General features: G+C 43.9%; 1 protein-coding gene across 4 annotated transcripts in view; it reads right to left on the reverse strand.

Annotated features, from left to right (window-relative positions):
* Positions 1-22,293, reverse strand: part of NEURL1 (neuralized E3 ubiquitin protein ligase 1) — a 141,593-nt gene that overhangs the window by 40,541 nt on the left and 78,759 nt on the right. For all 4 annotated transcript variants that reach the window (XM_063163271.1, XM_063163274.1, XM_063163273.1 and 1 more), the window contains exons 2-3: positions 20,131-20,372; positions 15,429-15,750 (exon numbers count right to left, since the gene is read on the reverse strand). In XM_063163271.1, coding sequence (XP_063019341.1) covers positions 15,429-15,750; positions 20,131-20,372 — 564 coding nt within the window. The remainder of the gene's footprint in view (positions 1-15,428; positions 15,751-20,130; positions 20,373-22,293) is intronic.

Genomic DNA, 22,293 nt, shown 5'->3' on the forward strand with positions numbered 1-22,293 from the left:
GCTGCAGGGGCTGGACACAAGTAATGCAGGAGTTAACTGAAAGCAAAGGGATAAGAGCCCCAGAAAGAATGTTGATATCACAGACCTGATATATGAACAAGAGTTGTGACTCAGTCTTCACCTAGGGACCAAAGATGATGCAAAGATGCATTAAAAGCTTCTCACTTCTCCTGATCTAACCTTCATTCACTGCTTCAGGACGGTGCACAGCAGCTAAGGGTGCTCTGTGTGCCCAAGGGAAACAAAGCCCAAGTACCATGTGAGGCTCTCTGGAGTGTATTAGGAAATTTGGAAACCACATAGGTTTCCCATTAGGTTGCAGAGCACTGTGCAGAAGCCTTTGGTACCCAATGCCAGCCATGGGGATGGAGCTCCCCTCTTTCCAGGTGGGTGGCATGAGACACTCCATGCCTCGAGAGAGCCTCCAAAAGTCCCAAGGGCTCTGGGATATTAAGCCACAGGTCAGACATAGTGAAGCAAGGAAGGATTTTTCAGTTTTCCCTGCTGATGAGCTGCTGGGGCAGCCCCAGAGCTCAGCCCATCCCCGCCGAGTGCCAGCACAGCAGCTCCGGGGCAGCGGGGCCGCCCAGCTGCGGCACACGCCGCGCCTCGGGGGCAGCATACGGCGCAAGCCAATTGCCCGGCCTGATGCTCAATGAGACCTGACAGGTCCCACCGAGGTCTGCGCGCCGAGAAAGAGCCCGGGGCCCCCAAGCTGGCGACAGCGGCTCGGCTGTGCTCGGCCCCAGCGCGCCCGGGGCCCGGGATGCAGCATTTGGATCATCTCACAGCAGCTGGAAGGGAGCCAGCGGCGAGAGCATCATCCCGGCCGCACCGGGCTGCATCCCTGCCTCCCTCCCTCCATCCCGTGCACTTTTACCCTTGGAGCGTGGCGGGGGAAGGGCGAAGCACACGCAGGGACATCCTTCACTTGTCACTCTCCGCCTCAGGCTATTTCTTTCTTTGCGATCACCTAAGGGTGAGGAGGAGTTGAAAAACATTACAGTGACAGCGCCGTCGGAGCTGCGGATATAGGGCCTTCCGCTCCACGCCAAGCAAACCTTCTGGAATGGCTTGGACACGATAGGTAAACAGTGTTGGGCTTGCTCAGCAGGGAGACATTTGTATTTAGATGTTATAGATAAGTGGTGCATATTTGAGACATCTGAAAGTTATTATTCCAGGCAGTTTCTAAACAGAGAATCGCAGTCGCAGAGCCCCTTAACTCTGAGCTGACAGGCAGGATAATGATTTAAATTATTGTTAAACATAGGCTCTGTTTTAAGTGGATGGAATTCAACAGCACGGTAGGTTTAGGGGAGTGGGGATATATTACAAAACACAACATTTCCAATTTCTGAGCACTGATCCACGGGAGCTTCTCTGCAGCACCAAGCGTTGCTATTCATGCTATGAAAATGGCAGCTGTAGAGATCCTCAAAAGGCAACATCACTCAGCTGCCTCCTGGCTCATTACCACTCCCTCTAATTGCAGCAACTTCGATCAAGGGAAATGCCTTTATGAAAGCAAAGCAGCATTTTTCAGACTGTAAATCAGAGTTCAGCAGTGAACTATAAGTATTTTTTTAATAATTATTTTGATTTATAAGTGATTTATGCTTCCTGCAGTTCAACAGGGTTATGTTTATTATGCTATCACTCTGGTTTTAGCTAAGAGTATACAGATTTGTTCTCCATTATAAGGCATTTGAAGCTCAACTATTATGTTGTACTAAGTCAGTGTCCTACAGTTGTGTCATCTGTCAGGAGTTTGTTTTCCGGTATTTTCAGGTTGGGCTGGGTGGCTCCCCCAGGTCCTCCCTGTGCCCAGCTACCACCATCAGAGGAGAAGGCTTTTGGTTTCCCCCATGAGCTGCTTTCTGACATGCCAAAGGTTAAGTGTGACAGCAAACACTGGCTCCACACTGCAGCCTTTACACAGGCAAAGCTCCAGCAAAAACAAACCCATCTCTTATGGGGAAAAACAGAAAGGAAAGGAGGAATTAATTTCTTGCTTATTCAGCATCTGATTGTGTCTCTGTGTCACAAGCAAGCTCCCAGGCAGCATCTCCAACCTACAGCACCCTCATTTCCCAGATGGGTAATTCACAATAATGCAGACAAGAGGGTCCCATCTCTGCTCCTAGCATGAAGATGCAATTGGACCTAAAACAAAAGCAACCTCACCTTGCCACTTAAGGGAAATTACATGGCTGATTAATAATGGATGAGCCTCACAAAGGCCACCCATTCTGCTCAGCATCTAATCCTAATTCTCCTCACCAATAAAACCTAGAATTGCTTGGAAATTTTAGGGGAAACTGCATTCACTCCCTTAAGCTTCCAAAACCAGTGTCCAGCAGGGCAGCAGCAGCCCAGCACAGCCTTTGCCATGTGCAACACAATATAAAATCAAATAATAAAATGGTATCTGAGGTCTCTGCCAGAAACACACTCACAGGGCACATGAGGCAAACCAAGATGCGGCATTTCTGTCAGACCAGCAGCTTGGCTTGCCCACCTTAGGTTGTGAGGAGTCCAAAAACTCAGAGGAGTTGAAACCCACAGTGCCCTGTCAGGGAGAAAAGCAGTATCTCCATCCTGCAAAATGAAGGCACTTGTGTGATATGTCTCAGGAAAATGAGTAATCTGAGCCTGAATCAGGAGCTGGATCCTTTACCACTAAAGCTAAGGATGGCTTTTTGTCTCTCCCTGCTAATCACTATTTACTGATCTGATGTACTCACACCAGTGTGTAAGGGTTTTCTCCTGCAGGCAGTGCTTGATTGCTTTTCCTGCACAATTAATTCCTGGTAAATATTATTCCCTCATAAAAATAGTGGACCTAACTCTCTCTGGGCATTGTTTTGCTCTTTCCATGTTAAAAAATTTATTCATAGAGCTTGTAGGAAACAACCAAGCAAACAAAAACCCCTAGTGGGTATTAAAGCTACCATTGCCCTATTTGAAAAACCCAAGAGAAACACAAAAGGAAACTGCAGCCATCAATAGAAATATGGAAATGCTTCCTTAGCCCTCAAGCTGGACATTGAATTTGTGCAGTGACAAACCCCACAGGGCCAGCTCAGGCTCTTGCCTACTCCTTCCTGCTCACTGACAGCACAGCTTCAGAACAAGGAAGGTTCAAAGGCAATGGAAGCAGGATTTCCTCCTGCCAGAGGCTCTGCATAAGGAAAGGGAAGCCTCCTCGTGCCCCCAAACCCCTCCTGGCCACAGCCCAGCCCAGCAAAACAGACTGACAGCACTCCACCAAAAATCCCCCCCTTCAATAGGCAGTCCAAGCAGTCCTGGCCTCTATACATTACGTTAAGAGACAAAGATGTACTGGAGACAATAAATGAATTATAAGGGCCCCAAAGAGAGTATTTACTACCTATTTTTCATTCTGATGTACTTTTAGCAACTTCAGATAAGCTACTAATTTAAATAGTTGACTCCAAAAGGATTCCAAACTCATCTATATGGAATATCTCAGGGCAGTCTGCTTTGGCAGAAGATCTGAGCACAGTAGTGCTTAGATAGGATAGTTTTAAAAACTCATTACCTAATTCTCATGTCCTGGCATATGCTGATAAAGCCACTGTGTCCCATCCCCACCTTGTGAACCAAGATTTCTTAGTTTCCAGAGTAATAAATCCTCATGGGTTCTGTAGTCTTCTTTACACTTCTTTACATACCATGGTAGAACCACCATGGATTCAACTCCCTAATGGCAAGAAACTGCAGCACTGAAACTGCTGTGGGACATCCTCTGGTGTCTTCCTCCTGGTGTCAAATGCCAGAACAACAGACAGAACTGCAGACAAAATCACTGCAGCCTCCACTGCTCTGCTCCACCTCTGTCAGAAAAAGGATATTAAATATGGAGACAGGGTTGCAATCAGCCTTTCTGAGGAAATAATAACCTGGGAAATTCTGACTCATGCTGATTTGTGATCAAAAACTGTGACTGAGATACCAAAAAAAGGAATTGAATCAGATTTTCATGGCTGTGTCAGAATGAATTAATTCTCGTCATATAACTGGAAAAGATTTAACATCACAGAAGCATTTTTAGAATGACAGGAGGATATGGAGGCTGTGGTAAAGAAGAAAACACGATTATTGTTCTGTATAGACTGACAGTGAGGAAAGATAAAAAAGAACTAAATACACCATAAAATAATAGTTTGGTCAAAGAGCTGCCAACAGGAACATCCTGAGGAGGGGACAGCAGTTGCAAACATCTGGCACTGCTGGCTGCAAAAATGTCCCAGACAACACTTATGACAGAATAACCATCAGTGACACATCTCCAGGAGAGATGGCAGAGTTGTCTTTATGTCTACCCAGAACAGCCTGAGAATCTCCTTGCAGTCACTGCTGATTTTCACCCTTCAGCTGAAGATAAAACCTGCCTGGCCTTGTCCAGTGGCCACCATTCACCCCATGTCTGTCTCAGAGAGGGGTTAGGATTATTTTTTTTTCTCACTTTTGTGGTTGTCAACAAAACTCCTAAAGTAAATTAGATGTCAGCTGATCTCACTCTGAATGTAACTAAATCAGATCAGGATATTTCAGTTCTAAATGCTTGCCCATAGCAACTATTCAGGTTAGCATAGCTAGTTCTTTCTAAAGTCACATTTGCTATTAATTCGAATTCATTTTCTAGGTTGCCCATTGTAACTAAACCCTCTGCTGGAAAAATAACTGCACTCAGTATATATTTTAGAGATGGTTGCTTGGGGTTTTTCCTCAGCCAAGCAAGCTAGAGATGCTGCTAATTGCAAGATTAGATTCCAAAGTCCAACTTAATAGACAGGAGTTCATCTGGCAGCAAATTCCACAGACACAGATGGAAGAGTGTGAAATCCTCACTGCAAAGCACAAAAGGAATATCTCTCATCTCTTTTCCTACAAACTGCTCATCTTCATCCAAATAAACACTTTGATACTTCTTTCTCTCAATATTTGTTATTTAGCAAAAAGACTTCTACAATAAATTAATTATATGATGAAAGAACCATTGCATGAAGAGGAATAGGTGTTTTCAAGAGCAGAACTAAGAGCCATCAATCTAATTCAGGATGCAAGAAACAAATCTGACTCAGATTCTTTGTCCATGCTGTTTTCTTCTGTATCTTCATGATCCCTATGATAGATCCCTATGTCAGTAGTATGTGCTTGACCTGATAAAAGCTCACTTATCTTCAGGGAACATGCCAGACATTCATGGTGACCCATACAAAGTGATTCAAACACACCTAACACCCTGTGCTGTCCAGATAAAGGGGGGGAAAAAAAGGAAAACAAAGCCTATGGCTCATAAATTGCCATCACAAAGACAAAATGAGCCACTGGTGTCGGTGAAGAAACCGGGCAAGCAAAGGATGGTATCTTGGTCACTGGGCTGTCCTTGCCTTCCCCATCAATATAACCTGATCCCTCTTTGCCAAACCTGCCTTTCCACTGCTTTCAGACAGCAGCTCACCCTGTTTCCACATTTGCATTTTCCTTCTTCCCTACCCCGGGCATCTGGACCCATTCTTAATCCTTCCTGCACAGAAACCAGACACATTTTCCAAGAAAGTCAAGCACTGCCTGGAGGCAACTTTTTTACTTCCCCTCCAACTTCAACAGTGCATTCAGCCTCTCCTACTCATGTTCTCCTCTTCCTCCTCCTCCTCCTCCTAAAAGAGTCTTTGCTGCCCAGAAAAACCATTAAGCACAGAGGCTAATCCCTGCATAACCATTGATTACTGATTAACCACAGACCACCTTGCTAGGTTTTGACCTAGCAAGCCCTGCAGAGAATCCAGTAACAAGCAGATGGCAAAGAAAAGGATCCAGCAAAGCATTTAAGCACATGGCTATCTTTAGGAATGTGAATTAACATACTTATTCAGGCACACATCTGATTTCTGGCACACCATATAACTACATATACATGGAGGTAGGTAGGGAATTTATCATCCTGTTGAATTTGGGCCCTGCAGCCTATGCAGTCTTCTTTTCTGAGCACCTGAGAATGGGTTCCAATTGCTCAGCTGGAATACCTTTAAAAATATAGTATTCTACTTCCCACTGAATTTTCCCTCCACGAGCTCTCATCCCTTAGCCTGCCAACACAGAGCAGCCTCTACCTCACTATCAGATTGTTACTTTGACTTTTCATATCTTGTCTGCTTTTTGTGCAGCACTGATCTTCTACATATCATACCCAAAACTGAAGCACTAGAAAATATCATTAAAATAGTCATAATAGTGATTATGGCTCAAAACCAAACTATTTATGTATTTCTCTTGAGTGTGCAATTAGGCTGAGTTGAAATTGTGCATCCCTGCAGCTCCACAATGAAATTCTCATTAGTTCAGTTTTCTTTCCTGCTATCTCCAGCTTTGATCTCCATCATGAGGCCAATTTCCATCCACCTGGCCAGGGGGTGTTATAGGCAAGATTCTAAGACTCTACCATGTCAGGAATGAAGCAATAAAAATGCATTTTGACAAATGCAGGCAGTGTCAAGGCCCACCTCTGATATGAGCATACACATTCCAGTGTAAGGAAACACTGAATCTGTTCTATCTGGAATAGAAATGGCTACAAACAGGGGCAGAACCCAAAAGGCCCAGTGTTTCTGTCAAAAAGATCTTTCACACAAGCCATGCTGGGATAACAGCAGATTGCTGATGTCTGGGAAGGGCTCAGGAGAGTGATGGCTGCTGCCCACAAACACCAGAGAGAGCAACGAAAATCAACCAGGGAAACACCACTGCAGAATGAGGAGGAAACGCAAATACCTTCAGAACATATTGAATAAATTGCCACCAGTCTCCTGGTTCCAGTGAACACCTTTGGGGCTCAGAGGCACTGGGGTCCTCCAGCCTTGGCCAGACAAAGAGGGAACACTGCGCATTAAAGATTTTAGAAGCTTCAGATCTTTCCTTGCAAGTGGTGCACTATTTATTGGCACAGCACCAGCATGGGAATAGGATTATTGGATTTGAAAGGCTTTTTCCCTGGAGTGGTCTTTATCCTCTTAAAAAGATAGAGCAATTAAACTTTTTTTTTTCCCTGAAGAGAATTAATCGTCTGTGAACAGTCACACTGGTAGCCAGATGCATCACAAGAGATTTTCATCTTCTTAAACACATAGGCAGTGGCTAGCAATCTGTTTTATCAATCTTTTATCCCTAGCCACCAACCAAAAATTTACCAATCCCTAATAATTTTAATTTCTAAATCCAATATGAGCAGATGGAATGGAATTTTTAAAAATATATTTTGTAAAGGCCTTTAACATCAAAATAATGCAAATGTCTGAGAATCAAAACTTGTGACTGGACATTCTGTCCTAGCTAATAGACATGGAATGCTTTGTATAAATTTCACAAAGTTCTGCCAACACTACCCTGTTATAATTTCCAAGAAAACAGGAACTGACACTTACCTAGTGCATGTCAGTACAAGGTATGGTATTTTCACCAAAAGCCAAAACAGAGGGGAAACATCTAAAAATTATTGTCGGAAGAACATATTTATGAACAAGCAATTAAGAGGGCAACATAGAAGAATGAAAGATCAAGATTTATCTAAATGTCTGAGTAGGAGAGAGGAGTTCAGGCTCTCACTGAGCACAGCACCTTGCAGGCTCAGCTGCATCTCAAGCAGAGCTGATGTAACATCTGCATCAAAACTGGGAGTAGACTCAACACAAGTAGAAAACCTTCAGAAAAGAAGTAATAGCTCAGCAGGACTAAACATGATCTAGTGAATGGCATCCCTGCCCCTGCCAGTGGGATTGGAATTAGGTGATCTTTCAGGTCCTTTCAAACCCAAACCATTCCATGATTCTGTGAAGGAGAAATTCTGGCCTGAATCAGCACAGCTTCAAAAATCGGCATCGTCAAAATGTTTTGTTTTCTTCTGTGGATAAGCCAGTTTTGGAGGAACTTCTGCTGCTCAGTGTTTGGTCAAAACGAAGGGATAAGTAAGCAAAAACCCAGGGCTAGACTCTGCTCACAGTGCAAACCCAGAGTGACTCCACAGGTAGCCACAAGTTTAGGCTGGCAAAACTGAGAGCAAAGTTGGGCTATAGGTAAGGACTGAGCTCCATAACAGTTCTGCTTATGCAGCTTGGGGGGGGAAAAGAAAGAAGAAAAAAAGAAGGAGACTGGACTACAGAGCAACCTAATTTTTAGCTCTATTGCTGATATGGAAGGAAAACCCAGTTTTATTTTATTAAAGGTGTCAAACTTTTTTAATAACCCAGACACCTACAAGGATAACAATTCACATCCTCTGTATGGTAAATTGCACATTCAGCAGCTGTGAGGCCAATTAGACATTGAAATGACAAAGTGCTATGTCAGGCCAGCAGAGGCATACTGCACAGAGACAGTGGTTAGTTTTATCATACTAGCAGTGTTTAGCTATCATCTGTCACACAGGCTTAGGGGAAAGGGCCTCCACAGCTGGAACAGCTGCAATAGCTGGAATTGCAAGATTAGCACAATTAGTTGTTATACTTTTACCAGACCACTCCATTCACATCCAAAACTTAGCCCCAACTCCAAATGCACTCTTTTTGTCAAGCTATAGCTTTATGCATGAAGAGGAATTAGCCTTCAGCTTTACAGCCCAAGGTTTGAACAGTTGAAACCATTTGGCTGAATTGAGAAAGGTATTAAAAAAGCTGCAAAGATTAATTTCCTTTCCCAGCATATTCTCTCTCCCTTTTTTTAAAAGACAGCTCTGATTTACAGATTTCAAAAAAGGAACTATATTAGACAAACTAAGTAAAATGCAATTATATGTGGTATTAAGTATCAGTTAATAGAGTGCATTAAAAAAGAGCAGCATAGATATCCTAATGGTTTAAATCAGAAAGCTCAAACTTTTGCTAACGTATGGAATTCTTTGAAACTCCTCTCCAAAGAATACACTGCTCCATTAGTGGAGGATTATTATTCTCTAAGGCCTTGTCCATGCTAGAAATGTCTATAACTAACTATAGGTGTGTAATAAATTCAGTATACATACAACTATTCAAGTACCTTTAGCAGAAGTAAAAGAAAGTCAAAAGCTTTTTAACTGGAACCACTGTTTCCAGACTCTACTTTCCACGCTTCCAACACATAGCAAAGGCAAGATGAACTTCTTACTGTAAACCAGCAACATTTACCTCCTTAAAGCAACAGCCAAATCAATCACCACAACAGATATTTAATGTGAAGACTCCACTTTTTTTTTAACATAGGGGCCTATCTTGTAGTCTGAACTACAACATACCCATAACATAAACACCACTTACAACTGTCAGAGTTTTCATATTTCCTTGGGTTTTTTATGGGTAAAGTGGCCCTTCTTGACTGTGTTAGGAACAGTATTTCAGCTCACCAGAACTAAAGAAACTTTATAGCACAGAATGTATTTTTCCACTGCTCGTTTTATCCTGCAGCAGCCTCCATTTTTCTCAGTCTGGAAAATAAAAGCCAGACTAATCCCTTTTAAATTTATTCCTACCCAGGAACCCTTGCAGGCTCTCCTGACGCTGATGTGGACACTTTGTTGATACAAAGCGCCTTATAGCACATCATGTGTCAGATTTTGTCCTTTCTGTGCACCTGTGGCAATGCCAAGAGGTCCTGCTGAGGCAAAGGTGCTTCAGGTGACAGCAGCAGTGCTGAGCACAGCAGCTATCGGACTGCAGTGCTGAGGAAACACCAGCAACCTGCAGAGCCTCTGTGGGACTTTGAAATCCAACACCTCATCCAGACCCCGTGGAGCCTGAAACGCTGACCCCTCAGGGATCTCATTCCACTTGGCATCAGCCTGTTCTGACTTCCTTGGTGTTTGCCACATGCTGCTCATCCCAAACGCCCCGTGCTGACCGCGAGGGCAGGCGGACGCTGCCTTCCCCAGCTCACGGGCACAACTCTCCACTGCAGGCAGACAAACACACAGAGAACAAAAGTCCCCACTGCATTCACACGGCCAAGAGGAGATCTGGCTTGCTTGAAAGTGCTGTGCCCAGCAGGCTCATCACCACAACCTGGACAGACAGAGCTGGAGGACAGACGGGCCCTCAAGCACAAGGGGCTGCCTGGGTCTGTGGGCTCGCTTTGGGCGCCTACTGCATCTGGAAAACACTTCCCTCCAGAGGTGCTAGGGCAAAGCAGGGATTGATTAAAATGGCAAGAGATAAGTTATTTATTAAACTGTTTTCACATTTTCAGCTGTGTTAGAGAGCTTCCTGCAGCTGCCATAGAGACAACAGCTACAGACAATAAAACTTTATGAGCAATTTAAATTCTCTCTCCCCTTAGGAGATGGGGAAAAACAAAGACAACTGACTGCTTGCAGGTCTTGTGTCTCTTGCCTTCATTAAGTGGGACTCTGTTTAAGCACTTATTATGCTTTTCCATCAGATAGTCACAGACTTCCACAAAAAGGATTAATTGTTTATAGCTTCCACTTTCAACAATACCCTATAAAAATACACTGCAGTCATATCTGATTATCCAATTTTGTTTAGTGCAAAGCACTCCTGGCACATCAGTCTGCTTATTTGCACGTGTCAGAATAGCAACAAAATGGATTCCCGTGGGCAATGGAAAATAAGCTTTGCACTTGGAAAATAAAATAGTAATAACCACACAGTAAAACTGCAGATGCATGCAATAAATTAGATTTATCAACAGTCTTATACCGTTAACACCTGAAATTTGCCCATAAATCTACCTCATTTGAGGCTTATTTAATGTTTCTTCTAGAGGTGGCCAGGAGCTAGAGATTCAAACTACGTAAGAAGTGACAGGCATGAAGAAATGAAAACATTTCTTTCTTTCCCTAAAAAATGTGCAACTTCCCTGTCAAAGAGACACCAGCTTGAGGCATGAGATGGGTACATTTCCATCAGTTCACATTTTGACTTAACACTTTGCAAACATCAAACAATAAGAAGGTAGGAAGAGGATCTGGTGAAATGAGATTTCTCAAATATCTAATACAATATACAGAAATTCCATTTTCCATTTAATTCTCCCAGGATCTGTACATATATTTATGACTGAAATATATATTTATACTATATATGTTTCTACTTCAGGCAAATCTAATATGCACATTCAATACACATGCATTTAAAATTTTCCAATATTGCACAGTCTTACTAGTTTTTCACATATTTTATATTTACAATATGTGGTGAGACTTAGCTTTTAACAGGTGCCTCTCAGTGTGCCAATCTAAATAAAATTATCCTTGATTTTCAAAGCCTGTGCTGGTAAAAGACCAAGAATACTCTTGAAATACTGCATGAATGAAAATAGTGATGGATGGGAGAAGAGTGTGAACAGAGTAATAAACAGTGAAGGGGTGTGATTGCTGATCATAGTAGCAAAGAATGGGACCAAGGAAAATTAGCAGACTGTACCTAACATTTCCTCACTGGAAAAACAGGATGAGAAGTGAAGTATGCTGGAATCATAACTGTTTTGCAGCTCTATTTTTCTGTACTTGTAGAGTACCTGCATTGTGCTTTGAAAGAAAAGACAGTAGGTGGTAGGACTAGATGATCTTCATAGGGCCTTTCCCATCTTAACCACTCTGCAGTGTTGTGCTGCAATGTCACTGCCCAAAAAACAGGGTGATTTTCAAAAAGGAAAAAAAATGTTGTGATTTTCAAAAAGGCACCATATAGAAGAGGCAAACCTGTAATCCCCCGCCAAAGGTAAAGGAAAATGCTGAGAACACTCATGCTGTGCTGCACACGTGACTGAGGGAAGTTGCCAACCTTGATGTCCTGCAGTGAATCCATGGAAAGTGCACATGCCAGGCTCAAGCCCAGTGCTTGAAAGAAACAGGTTAGTATGAAACATCACCACTTGGTTCCCATGAGCTGCCATCCTTCCTCCACAGCTCTGAAGACTCCAGAATTTAAACAGCTGGGCCTTTCCTTTCCTTTTTTTGATGCTTTATTATAGCAGCAGACAGCAGATTGCTTATATTCCATTTTTCTCGGACTCTTTTTAAAAGTGTGAATGAGCATGTGTGTATCTTGAAGTGATACCATAAGGACAAGCCACATTTTTGGTAAATATTACTTTAAATTACCCTGGAATGTAAAAGTGCACTTGTGCAAAACTAGCTGCCCAAAAAGGAAAGCAGAGCTGTAAACCACCCTGCCTGCAAGTTGAGCATGTCAGTAGGAGAGTCACTGTATAAGGGCATGTTTACAGGTCATGTAAGCCTGCACCTACACTGAAACTCATGCCCTAAAACACAGCACATGCATGCACTCCATTGCCACAGACTCCTCTATGAGGGCCCTTACATTGTAGCAGAAAACCAGCTGAGACCCTGTGGTCAGAGGACACCAGATTCCAGGGTGAATTTAAGCCTTTTCATCTCTAGAATGTAGAGAGAGAGTAAGGGTAGAGGAGTGCAAGGAGCAGCCTCTCACCTGTGACTGTCAGCACTGAAGCCAACTCAAGGTGGATTTAAACCAGTCCCTGCTTTTGAATCACTCCAGCAGTGACAGCAAACCATGGTCCCAGCTCAGCTCCAGCTCCCCTTGGCTGCAGAGCAGTGGACTGTGCAAATCTTTTCACCTGGTTCATTTCAAAATCCAGCTGGCAAAGAAGCTGCTTAAAGGGCTCTGCCTTTGAACATACAGCAAGGGCAGTCAGACCCAGGAACATCTGTGACAGCCACATGCACCTGTGCAGTGACAGCAGTACTGACACGTGGGTAACTGTCACTAAGGCTGATGCTGTCACTAAGCAGAGGAAAATGAAAAATTAAGGTACAAACCAGCTGGTTTTCAGTGATGCCAGAATGTTGTGCAATGCCTGTGATGCAGCTAGAGAGGCAGGACTGAGCTGGGTAACAAGGATGATGTCAGGTGACACCTTTTGCTCTGGCAAGTCACTAAACTCTCACAGGCTTTGGGCCTCCCTTCATTCAATCTGTCTTTATTAGATCTGTAAGACAGGAACAGAGTCACTAGCCTTAGTCATTACCCCATTTTACTGAGTCCCTTATTTGGGCTGGAAGTGATTTGATTTGCCAGTGTAATGCAGAAAAGCAAATCAAAATGTGCAGTTTTGGATGCTGTCACTTCTGGGAACACAAATGCACACTGTCCATTTCCCTGCAGAGCTGGGATATTGCAGTGACACAAGAATTACTGCTGCAGGTCTTTCCTTTGTTAAGTCTCACTTTGGAAGTGAAGTTACATTACTGGGAGTGAGAAGGGAGTAATTCTGCAATAAACAGAAAGACACCAGAAATGGTAAAGTTTTTGGTGAGATCCTTACACATAAAAGCAAATGGAGACTGTGCAGAGGTGCAGTTTGACCCTGTAACCCTACAAGCATTGAGAAAATAGTGAGACTTAAGAATAAGAAATATGTTTGGGGTTAGAGGGTAATAAATCACTGAGCTGGAATCTGAAATGCTAGGCTCTTCTGTTCAACATACTGCTCCAGCATCCCCAGCCTCCATCAGATGCCCTGCATGCCATACCAGGCTGAATTCGACCATATGTTTGTAGCTAAGCTATGAAATTCATTTGTCAAGTCCTGGGAGTTTTTGGCAAGTTGTCCTGTGCTATATGTGTGGTCTGCTACACTCCAGCAGGCATGCACAGCATAGTAACGGGAATGTCTATAGGATCCAGGGGCAACACAGCTGATGATTTCCCTTCTCTGACTTTTAGTGCTGTTTAATAATGAATGGAGATGGAGAGGACTCGGGTGGAAGCCGTTTCAGCACAGTTTCAGGCTCAAAGCCTGCTGAAGGCTGCTGGAACAAGCTATAAATACATATCTGAGCTCCACGCCAACTGTGTAAACTCAGAAGCTGCTTGCTTCATTCAGGGACTTCACCAAAGAGTCAGGAGCCTCCTGGACTAGAGGTAAGCCAGTGGCTGGCAGAAGTCACATTTTCTTTGTGAAAGGGGATGTGGAAGATGCTGGGACAATGCAGGGGCAGATGATGGATAGGAAATGGATTCTCGGGCGTTTTGAAAGGAAACACATAATCCAGAGTTATGGACCCTCATTAATCAGGCAGAGTGGTTCTGAGGAGCCAAATCTCACAAGTACAGCCCTAGGACTTGGAGTCATTTGTAAGCTCTTCCTAACTGAACCCTTGGCATGACATTTGCCCAAATTCTCCATCCCAATTCAAATATCACGACCTTGGCCTATGAACAGTTGACTAGTGGCTCTGATTCAAGCTGATTCACAACAAAAGATAAATCTTTCTGCACCTAAAAAAAGAAAAAGCAGCTGAGAAATTCTTCAATTCCTCTGCCTTGTGCAATCTCAGGCCAGGAGTTTTTTGCAATAAGGTCAGTCTCATTTCTTTATCTCCTGAACATCCCTCTTCCTTGCTGTGTTGATTGCTATGGGTAGTCCTGCCACCATATTTTTTAATAGAGCACAGAATGCAGGAAGGAGGTAGAACTGTCATAAGGAAGTTTAATTGATGTTTTTGATATACAGCATGAAGCTGTATATGGCAGGAAAAAGCTAGGATCTCTCTCAGCCTCAGATCATCTCATCTTCAGAAGGAACTTCAGCTCCTGAAGGTACCATCTAACCTTTTCCATGGTAAAAAGACCCATGAAACCACTGTTACATGGAGAAGTGCTGCAATTTGCCTCCCAGTGACAATGCAAAGCCACCTCTAAGGGTGTGTGCTGACACTCCTGGTCCCCCAGCAACCTTGCTGCCCTTCAGTCCTCAGAGATCCTTTTCAGCTCTTTAAGATGCATAAACTCAAATAGCCCAAACCTTGACAGCCTGCACATCTGGGACTGAGTCCTCATGAATACCAAGCTATCTTCATGGCAAAAGACACAGGCACTCAGCACTCCTCACCCTCCAACCCCTGCTGTATATGCAACCTTCAGGCTCCAGAGGACAAATCAAACTCCTCTGTGAAAACATCCTGGAAAAACCAGCCACAGACCCTCTCAGGTAATTTGAAAGATAGTCATGTTTCAAATCTGTCCAATAAACCTGACAGAAAATCGTAACAGTGCCATCCAGGAAGGATTTAACCACAGTGCGTAAAATGCACTTCCCCACTCTGGCACAGGGAAAGCACAAGATGATATAAAAATACAGTATTATGAGGTATATGACACACTCCAGGCTATTTTCTGATAGAGCTACACATTTGAGCAGAAATCCACTTACTTAGAGATGGCTTCTAGTGTATGTTGTAGCAGCTGTTTCCCACCTCCCACTGAGGTTATATTTACCTGCTAAGTTTCAAATTGATCCCGAGACACTCTGGGGAGGAAGGACAGCTGTTTCCCTGTACTTGTCCCAGCACAGAGAAAGGACAGGCAGTGTCATCCTCTGTTAGGGATGCCTTAGCATCACCCCTGAGCTTGTTCCCAGGCACTCACCTAAGAGCTGCACGCCCCGGGTGAGCCCGTAGACATCGATCAAGGCCCAGAGGGGCTCTGCCGTCCTCACGCCGCTGAAGAAGAGCATGGCAGGGGAGTCGTTCACCCTGTAGAACACCCGTCCCTTCTTGTCCACCCAGAAGGCAATGATGTTCCCCTCGTTTGCGAACTCCTCGGGCAGAGCCTTGGCCCAAAAGCCGCTCTGGGAAACCAGGTCAGGGCAGGCGTACTTCGGCAGGGTGTCGGGGTTGATCCTCGATGGGTCCTTGGAAGTGAAGCCCAGCCGAAGGGCCCCGCTCCAGCAGCACTGCTTTTTGGTGATCTGCAAAGACAACACAGCAATGACAGGCTGGCCACTGAACACCAACTCACACACCACAGGATTTGTGCATCCAACACTGGTGGCCAGCGTGCAGAGAGCCCCACCAGATTTAGAAAACATTTTACCCACTCAACACTGCTGTAGCTTTTTCAGCTGCACACAGCAATGCTGCTGTACACTTAGGATACGATGCCCATATTTAAAACCAAATAAATCAAATTAAATCTATGTGGATAGGTGAAATGTAATTACAGCTGCATGATGATTCATTTCTATTTCTAGGGTAATTCCTTTTGGTCTAAGAATAACCGTCACACAAAATGTGCCAAAAATGGGCACAAGACCTTTAATCCCAGCAGAGCTCTTCCCACATGGTGCTCAGATTATGGGGTCTCTCATCTCTCTGACCTGAAAGAAAAGCTCTGGAATCACAGTTATCTCCACAGGGTTTTCTGGGCTTCTCAGGCAAGTAAAAGACAGTCTTTCCTTTATTTAACTTGTCCCAATATGACATATTGAAATCACAGCCTTACAGCAGAGAACTTGTGTGTGGGAAAGCATAATATAAAGTATTTGACTTCGTTAAGTACAAAATTTTGAAGCAACAATAGGTGTTATCTTATGATTGGGAAAACCTACTTATTTCAGTTGTGAATGGTGTTTTGTGAAATATGTTGTGCATAACTACACCCCAACCTGCCAGTATGCAATTGCTCAGTGTGTCAGGGTCAGGAACATCTGCTGTGGTTTTTGGAATGGTTCATGTGTTACACCCATCCTTCTGCACCTGACAGACAGCAGGACAAGGGATCACAGATACCTCCAGAGTCATCAGCTTCTACTCACAAGAGCTGAGCCCTGGCCAGCAGGGGACCTGTGGGGAGCAGGCAGCAGGTCCTAAATACATGCAGCTCATTGAAACACTACTACCCAGTTATAAGGTCTCTTTTTATTCCCATGGAAGCAAGGAGTCTTCCAGAGTTAGTATGGTCCTCGGGTGATGTGCTTGGTGAAGTTTTTCCTCTCATTTTATTACTTGAGTATGAACCTGTTAGGAATTGTTCCTCTCAAAGGGGTTCAGCCTGTCAGCTTGAGGACTGACATGAAAGATCTAAGGATGGTGTATCCAGCTCTGATATGGGGCCAGGACAGTTCCTGAATGCCAGCTGACCCACAATCAGAGCATCTGTTCACACTCTGAACCTGCAGCAAACACAAGAGCACCTGAGATAGTCATCTTCCATCAATGCCTTGGCAGCCTCAAGCAACTCCACTGCTGGCCACAGGGCAAGGGCAGAAACATGGAGAGGTACCACCTACCTACCAGGGGACACAAAAAACTTGTTACCTTTCTGTAATTTCATGCTCTGCCAAAGCACTAATGGCTCAGATGAATGGCAATGACAGAGACTGAACTGTCCAGGACTGCAGGAATTTGTTCTCAAAAGCTTGGCAGCAGCCCCACACGTCCCAGCCTGGAAGCACAGAATTTTCACCAAGGAATTCTACAAGATGTTTTCTTTGGACTTCTGAATTCCCTGGTAATCAAATTTGTAAATACTGTGTTCTTCTTTTACATATTCCTCTCCAAGGCAAATCTGAAGTACGTGCCCTTGGGGTCACAATAATCTTACAACAAAGACATTGTTCAAAGCCCAGAGATTTCTCTTTTATAATTAAAGTATCAGAGAAAATAACTCAGAGCTCAGAAAAAAGTAATCAATGGACAAGTTTTCAGTTAAGGGAGTGCTGCTCTTTATCCCTACTCAGTCCATCCAGGCACCTGAACTGTTTACATGAAACACTTGAGCACTGACCTCTGCCCCAGGAACCACAGGAAGCTTCTGTTTGTGGGGTGGACACTGGGATGACACTAAAAAGGACTGAAGCAGATTTGCTCTTTTATATATCTCGCCATGGTGGGATGGCATCATGCATGTCCCCAGTAGAAGTGGGGTTAACAGGGTGTGCACATGACAAAACAGGGAAACATAACACACTCCAAGAAGAAGCCTGGGTTATTTTTTGCAGCAAATTTACTGCAAGCCCTAAAAGCTTTTGGGTCTAAGATAAATATGGCCTCATTGTCATTTGTACAATTCAGCCTCTTGCCAATACTTCACAGCAATCACAGGCAACGTGAAGTAAATATTCATATGGTAATTGAGGCTGCACATGTTCCATGTATTAATCAGCACCTATAAACAGTTCTCAATACAGTCTGACCACAGGCAAACTAATATCCAAATTAAAATCAAGTATAAAGCCTGCCAAGAATTAGACACAGCTGGACAAAGGGCACACAGTTTTGCTAAAAAAGGCAACAGTTAATGATGGACCAAATTCTCTTTTCAGCAGCCACTGCTAGCAGAAAAGCTTGGGAGGTCCACTGGGTACCAGAAGGGGAGGAAAATACAGAATCAACATGCAAATTGCTGCTTTTACAAATTTTACAGGCTCCTGATCTTTACTGCCTCATGCCGTCTTTGAGAGCTACACTTCCTAGCAATGCCCCAAATTACATGGAAGAAAGCATTTACCTCTGAGGCTGCTTGACAGCCATATTCCCATATCTGCAAAATAATGTCAGTGTAAAACCTGAGATACAATAGCTAATAAACAGAATGAAATCTCCTTACTTCTTCCCTCAGTTTTCCAGAGGGAGTTTAGACTTTATAGGACCTGAATGAGTAGGCTCATGGTTAGTGTGTGGCTGGTAAGAAGGTCTAAGGTGCTGTTTTTCACAAGCACAAACAACAGCAAGGCAGTTGCAGGATGGATTTATCATACAACAGCAAGGATGTTTTCCCATTTCATCCCTCCCTAGAGCACAAGTTCTGCTAAAGCCTGTTGATTACTCCCATGAGACCTTCCCACTGGAGTCAGCAGGAGCTCTGCTCATAAATCTCCTGTGCAGATTTGCATGCATATCCTTCACATATGTTATGTAAGCTAAAATCCCCAAATACACACAGATAAACAAGTGTGAATTTCCAGAGATAGCTACCTTGTTTCAGAATGAGGAAGAAATAACCCAGAACCTTTGCCTAAACCACTAAATCCACTCAAATCTTTGATGGTGTCTTCAAAAGTGAAATGCTGCTTTCATCTTCTCCCAGATTATTTGTCACAGTTGCTTGTCCAAACTGCTGGCCAACATGGGAGAAATCTCATTAGGCAATGTGAGAGACTCCTGCTGGGCTTCCAGCCTGGATAGAAGCAGTAAGAGCTCCACAGGAAGCATAACAAACCTGTAGTGGGGATTTTCTATCTCTGGGCCTGAGCCTGAAATCACTGAAATCTCCAGATTTACAAAAAGAAGCATGTCCCTCATTCCTTGCTCCTTTGCTGGCTGTGAGGGAAGAGGCAGGGAAGGCTGAAATGCTGCTGCAGGACCCAGCATTCCAGGACCTCTAAAAATGGGCGACAGCAAGATCATTCAAACCATGTATCTATATGCTGACAAACCTTCTGGAAAACTCTTTCTGCACAAATGAAGGATTTGCAGTCAGATCACTCATGTGTGCCACGAACAAAAGTGGCCAAAGATGACCTTTTTTGTGCCAATAAAGGCCTGAGATTGGCTATGAACAGAGAAATGCAGTCCCATAAAATAGAGGGCACAAAGATTGGAAAGTACCTGTGGATGGTAATAACCTGAAAAGTGCTTCAGTTCCTAAGGACATGGAGGAGTTTCTTCATCAGAAAGCAGCTCCTGGTGTTCATGGAGGCATGTTGTCTTAGACAAGCTGGATTTCCCATGCCAGCTGCAGCATGGCCTGGTACCAGGGGTACAAACTCCATCCTCCAGGCCACCACAGACACAAAGGAAGTGAAATCAGCCTGTGCCAGTCAGAAAAATGTGATCCCTGCAATGTTCTCTCCGCTGATCTTAATGCTATCAGGTGACTGATTCAACAAAGCAATCAGCAGGCTGCCAGAAAGGTCCTTTTCTCAAACAGCAACAGTGATCACACTGACTGCTCCTTTCCTTCTTTCCTCCAAACTCTTCTGTTTTTCCTCCCATGCATGTGGGTAAGAACCTTCACTTCTAGGTCCTTTTTTGACATCTTATCTCCTGGCTTTCCAAGTGATCTCAATTTAATCTGTTGTACTTGTCTAACATCAATGTAAGTATTTTTGGGAGGTGGATTTCCCTTTTGCTCTCAGTTTCTACAACAGTCTGTACCTATGGCTCCAAGAACTACAGTGACCAAAGCAGAAGTACCAATGAAGACTGCAGACCTTTAAGTCCAAGATCTGACTACTGCACTTTTCAAGGAAGGGCTAAAGATCTGCTGCAAGCACCAAAGCCCCCTACACGCCAGCATTCAGTCCCAGCAGATCCCATGGCCAAAAGGGAAGGTATAATCTACTCACCTTAAGCCTGACTTGTTCATAGATAACAATGGGCCTGTTGCTGAAGGTGATGGCATTGCAGAAGCTAGCCTGGCGCTTCACTGCCTTCTGTGTTGTGTCCATGATGATCTGGGATCCCTTTGTGTGAGGATGGAACAGCAGAGGGCTGATGGACAGAGTTCCACACTGTGGGATGGGGAGACAGTGCTTCTGCTTGTGGTGGCATCGGTGGGAGGAAGCTGAAAACGACCCACCAATGGAATCTGAAAGCAGAATGGGGAAAAAAAGGGCTTCAAATATACTGCCAGTAATATGGAAATTTTCAAGTAAAAAAAAAAAAAAAAAAAGAGGTACTTAACATAGAAATTATAGGTAAAACAAAACAAAGGTAACCAAATCCTTAAACTGTAAACCAGCAAGGGATTTTAGAGCATCTTCTGCAGTAAAAAACTGCAAGGATACTGAAGACTCCTGTTTGGACAATCTGACAGTACAGAGCATGACATTGGGTCTGCACCTCAGCACTGAAATCACAGGCCATCTTGAGGCCACAGATGAGAAGAGAACACAAGAATTGGTTCTAAAGCACTTGTAAAGTTGCTCTATCAAAGCCGTCACACCTAGGGAACAATCTTCCACTACCAGAGGACTCCTACACAACCTGACCATTTTTCTTACACATCCTTTGCAACAGCAACTCCACTGATTTTTGTCTCCATGTGCCTGGGTGCCCTATCCAGCTGTGCCATGTGCCAGCTCAGGCACACACATTGCTAATTCATACCCCAGCACCCCTGAGCAGGGACCCAGCTGGATCTTTCCACCGACTCCCATCCAGTCTCCTCTCTCCTGCACTGATAAGAACCTCAGCTGAGATCCCACATGAAATGAAGGCATTGGCCAGCACACTATGATTCAGTGAGGAAAGGTAAGAGGGAGAAAGGCTGTGAAGGATGGAAGAAATGACATTTTTCTCCACTCAAAACTCTACAGAAAGCCTTGAAGCAGGATCAGCACAGCCACGACAGCAGCTTTGTTCCTGAATGAATGGACAGGCACATTTCCTTCCAACAGGGAGCCTGCAGCATTCCAGCTCAAAACAACCACTCCACTGAACACAAGTCATCTGCTTCCTCTTCCTTGTGTGCACATACACACTGCATCATGCACATGTTTGGGAGGAAATACTCCTAAATTTGGAATCAGAGTACCAATAGAATACAGGACTATTTTGTGACAGACTGAAGGACACTAAAAAAGCAAACATGATCTTAAGAATGTGCCAGTTTGTGCTGCAGAGATGCATGACTAAACAGTACTCTTCAAACATGCAAACTATAGAAACTAATTATCTATATTCTTCACACAAACTAATTGCTCACTGCTATGTCTTTCTATAGCTACTATAAAATAATGCTTGCACCTCTAATATAACTCTTGGTTTTGCAATAAAAAGTCCAGACCCTCTTCCTGCCAGCATTTTGGGTAGTCTTAGCTTGTAGCTACACAAAGCTATAACAGCACATCCTCAGGCTGAGTACTTATGAGAACACTGTAAAAATCATTACAGATTGGAAGCTGACTGCAAGTATTAAATTTCTTAAAGTGTGTGAAATAACTATCATTCAGAACTGAAAGAAACAGAAAACAAGACTTCAAAACAGAGCCCAAAGACTGACATGCAGTAGCAAATGGAAATGTCATTTTCATGTCTACCTGGGGAGAGGGAGAGGTCTGGGGTGGGACAGAGACACCTGTGCTGCAGGCAAGGGAAAGTGAAAGGAGCAGGCAGGGCAAACACCACACTCTGAGTGGAGAAGAGTGTTTCAGAGTTATTACCTTATCAAGAGAGGCTGACAGTGCTTTATCTGGCAGGTGGCCTTACTGGATAAGCACTTAAAAGGGAAGGATTTTGAGAACGAAGAAAAGGGAACCATGTGTGGGTGTGGGGACAGGGACACCCACACAGCACAGCAGAAAAGGCCTGCCCTGAAGGAGCATCCACACAGCCTTCCCAAAGCTGGGTAGTTAGTAGCAGCACAGGGAGAAAAAATCCAGCTGAGATGAATGCTTGTAATCCTTACCATTTCTCGAGCCGGACCCATACTTTTGAAAATTATCAGTGAAATACAGAATAACTAGTTACACTGATCCTTTATACACTTTTATATTTGTTAATAAAAA

Source organism: Melospiza melodia, chromosome 9 (genome assembly GCF_035770615.1).
Source record: "Melospiza melodia melodia isolate bMelMel2 chromosome 9, bMelMel2.pri, whole genome shotgun sequence".
Lineage (NCBI taxonomy): Eukaryota > Metazoa > Chordata > Aves > Passeriformes > Passerellidae > Melospiza > Melospiza melodia.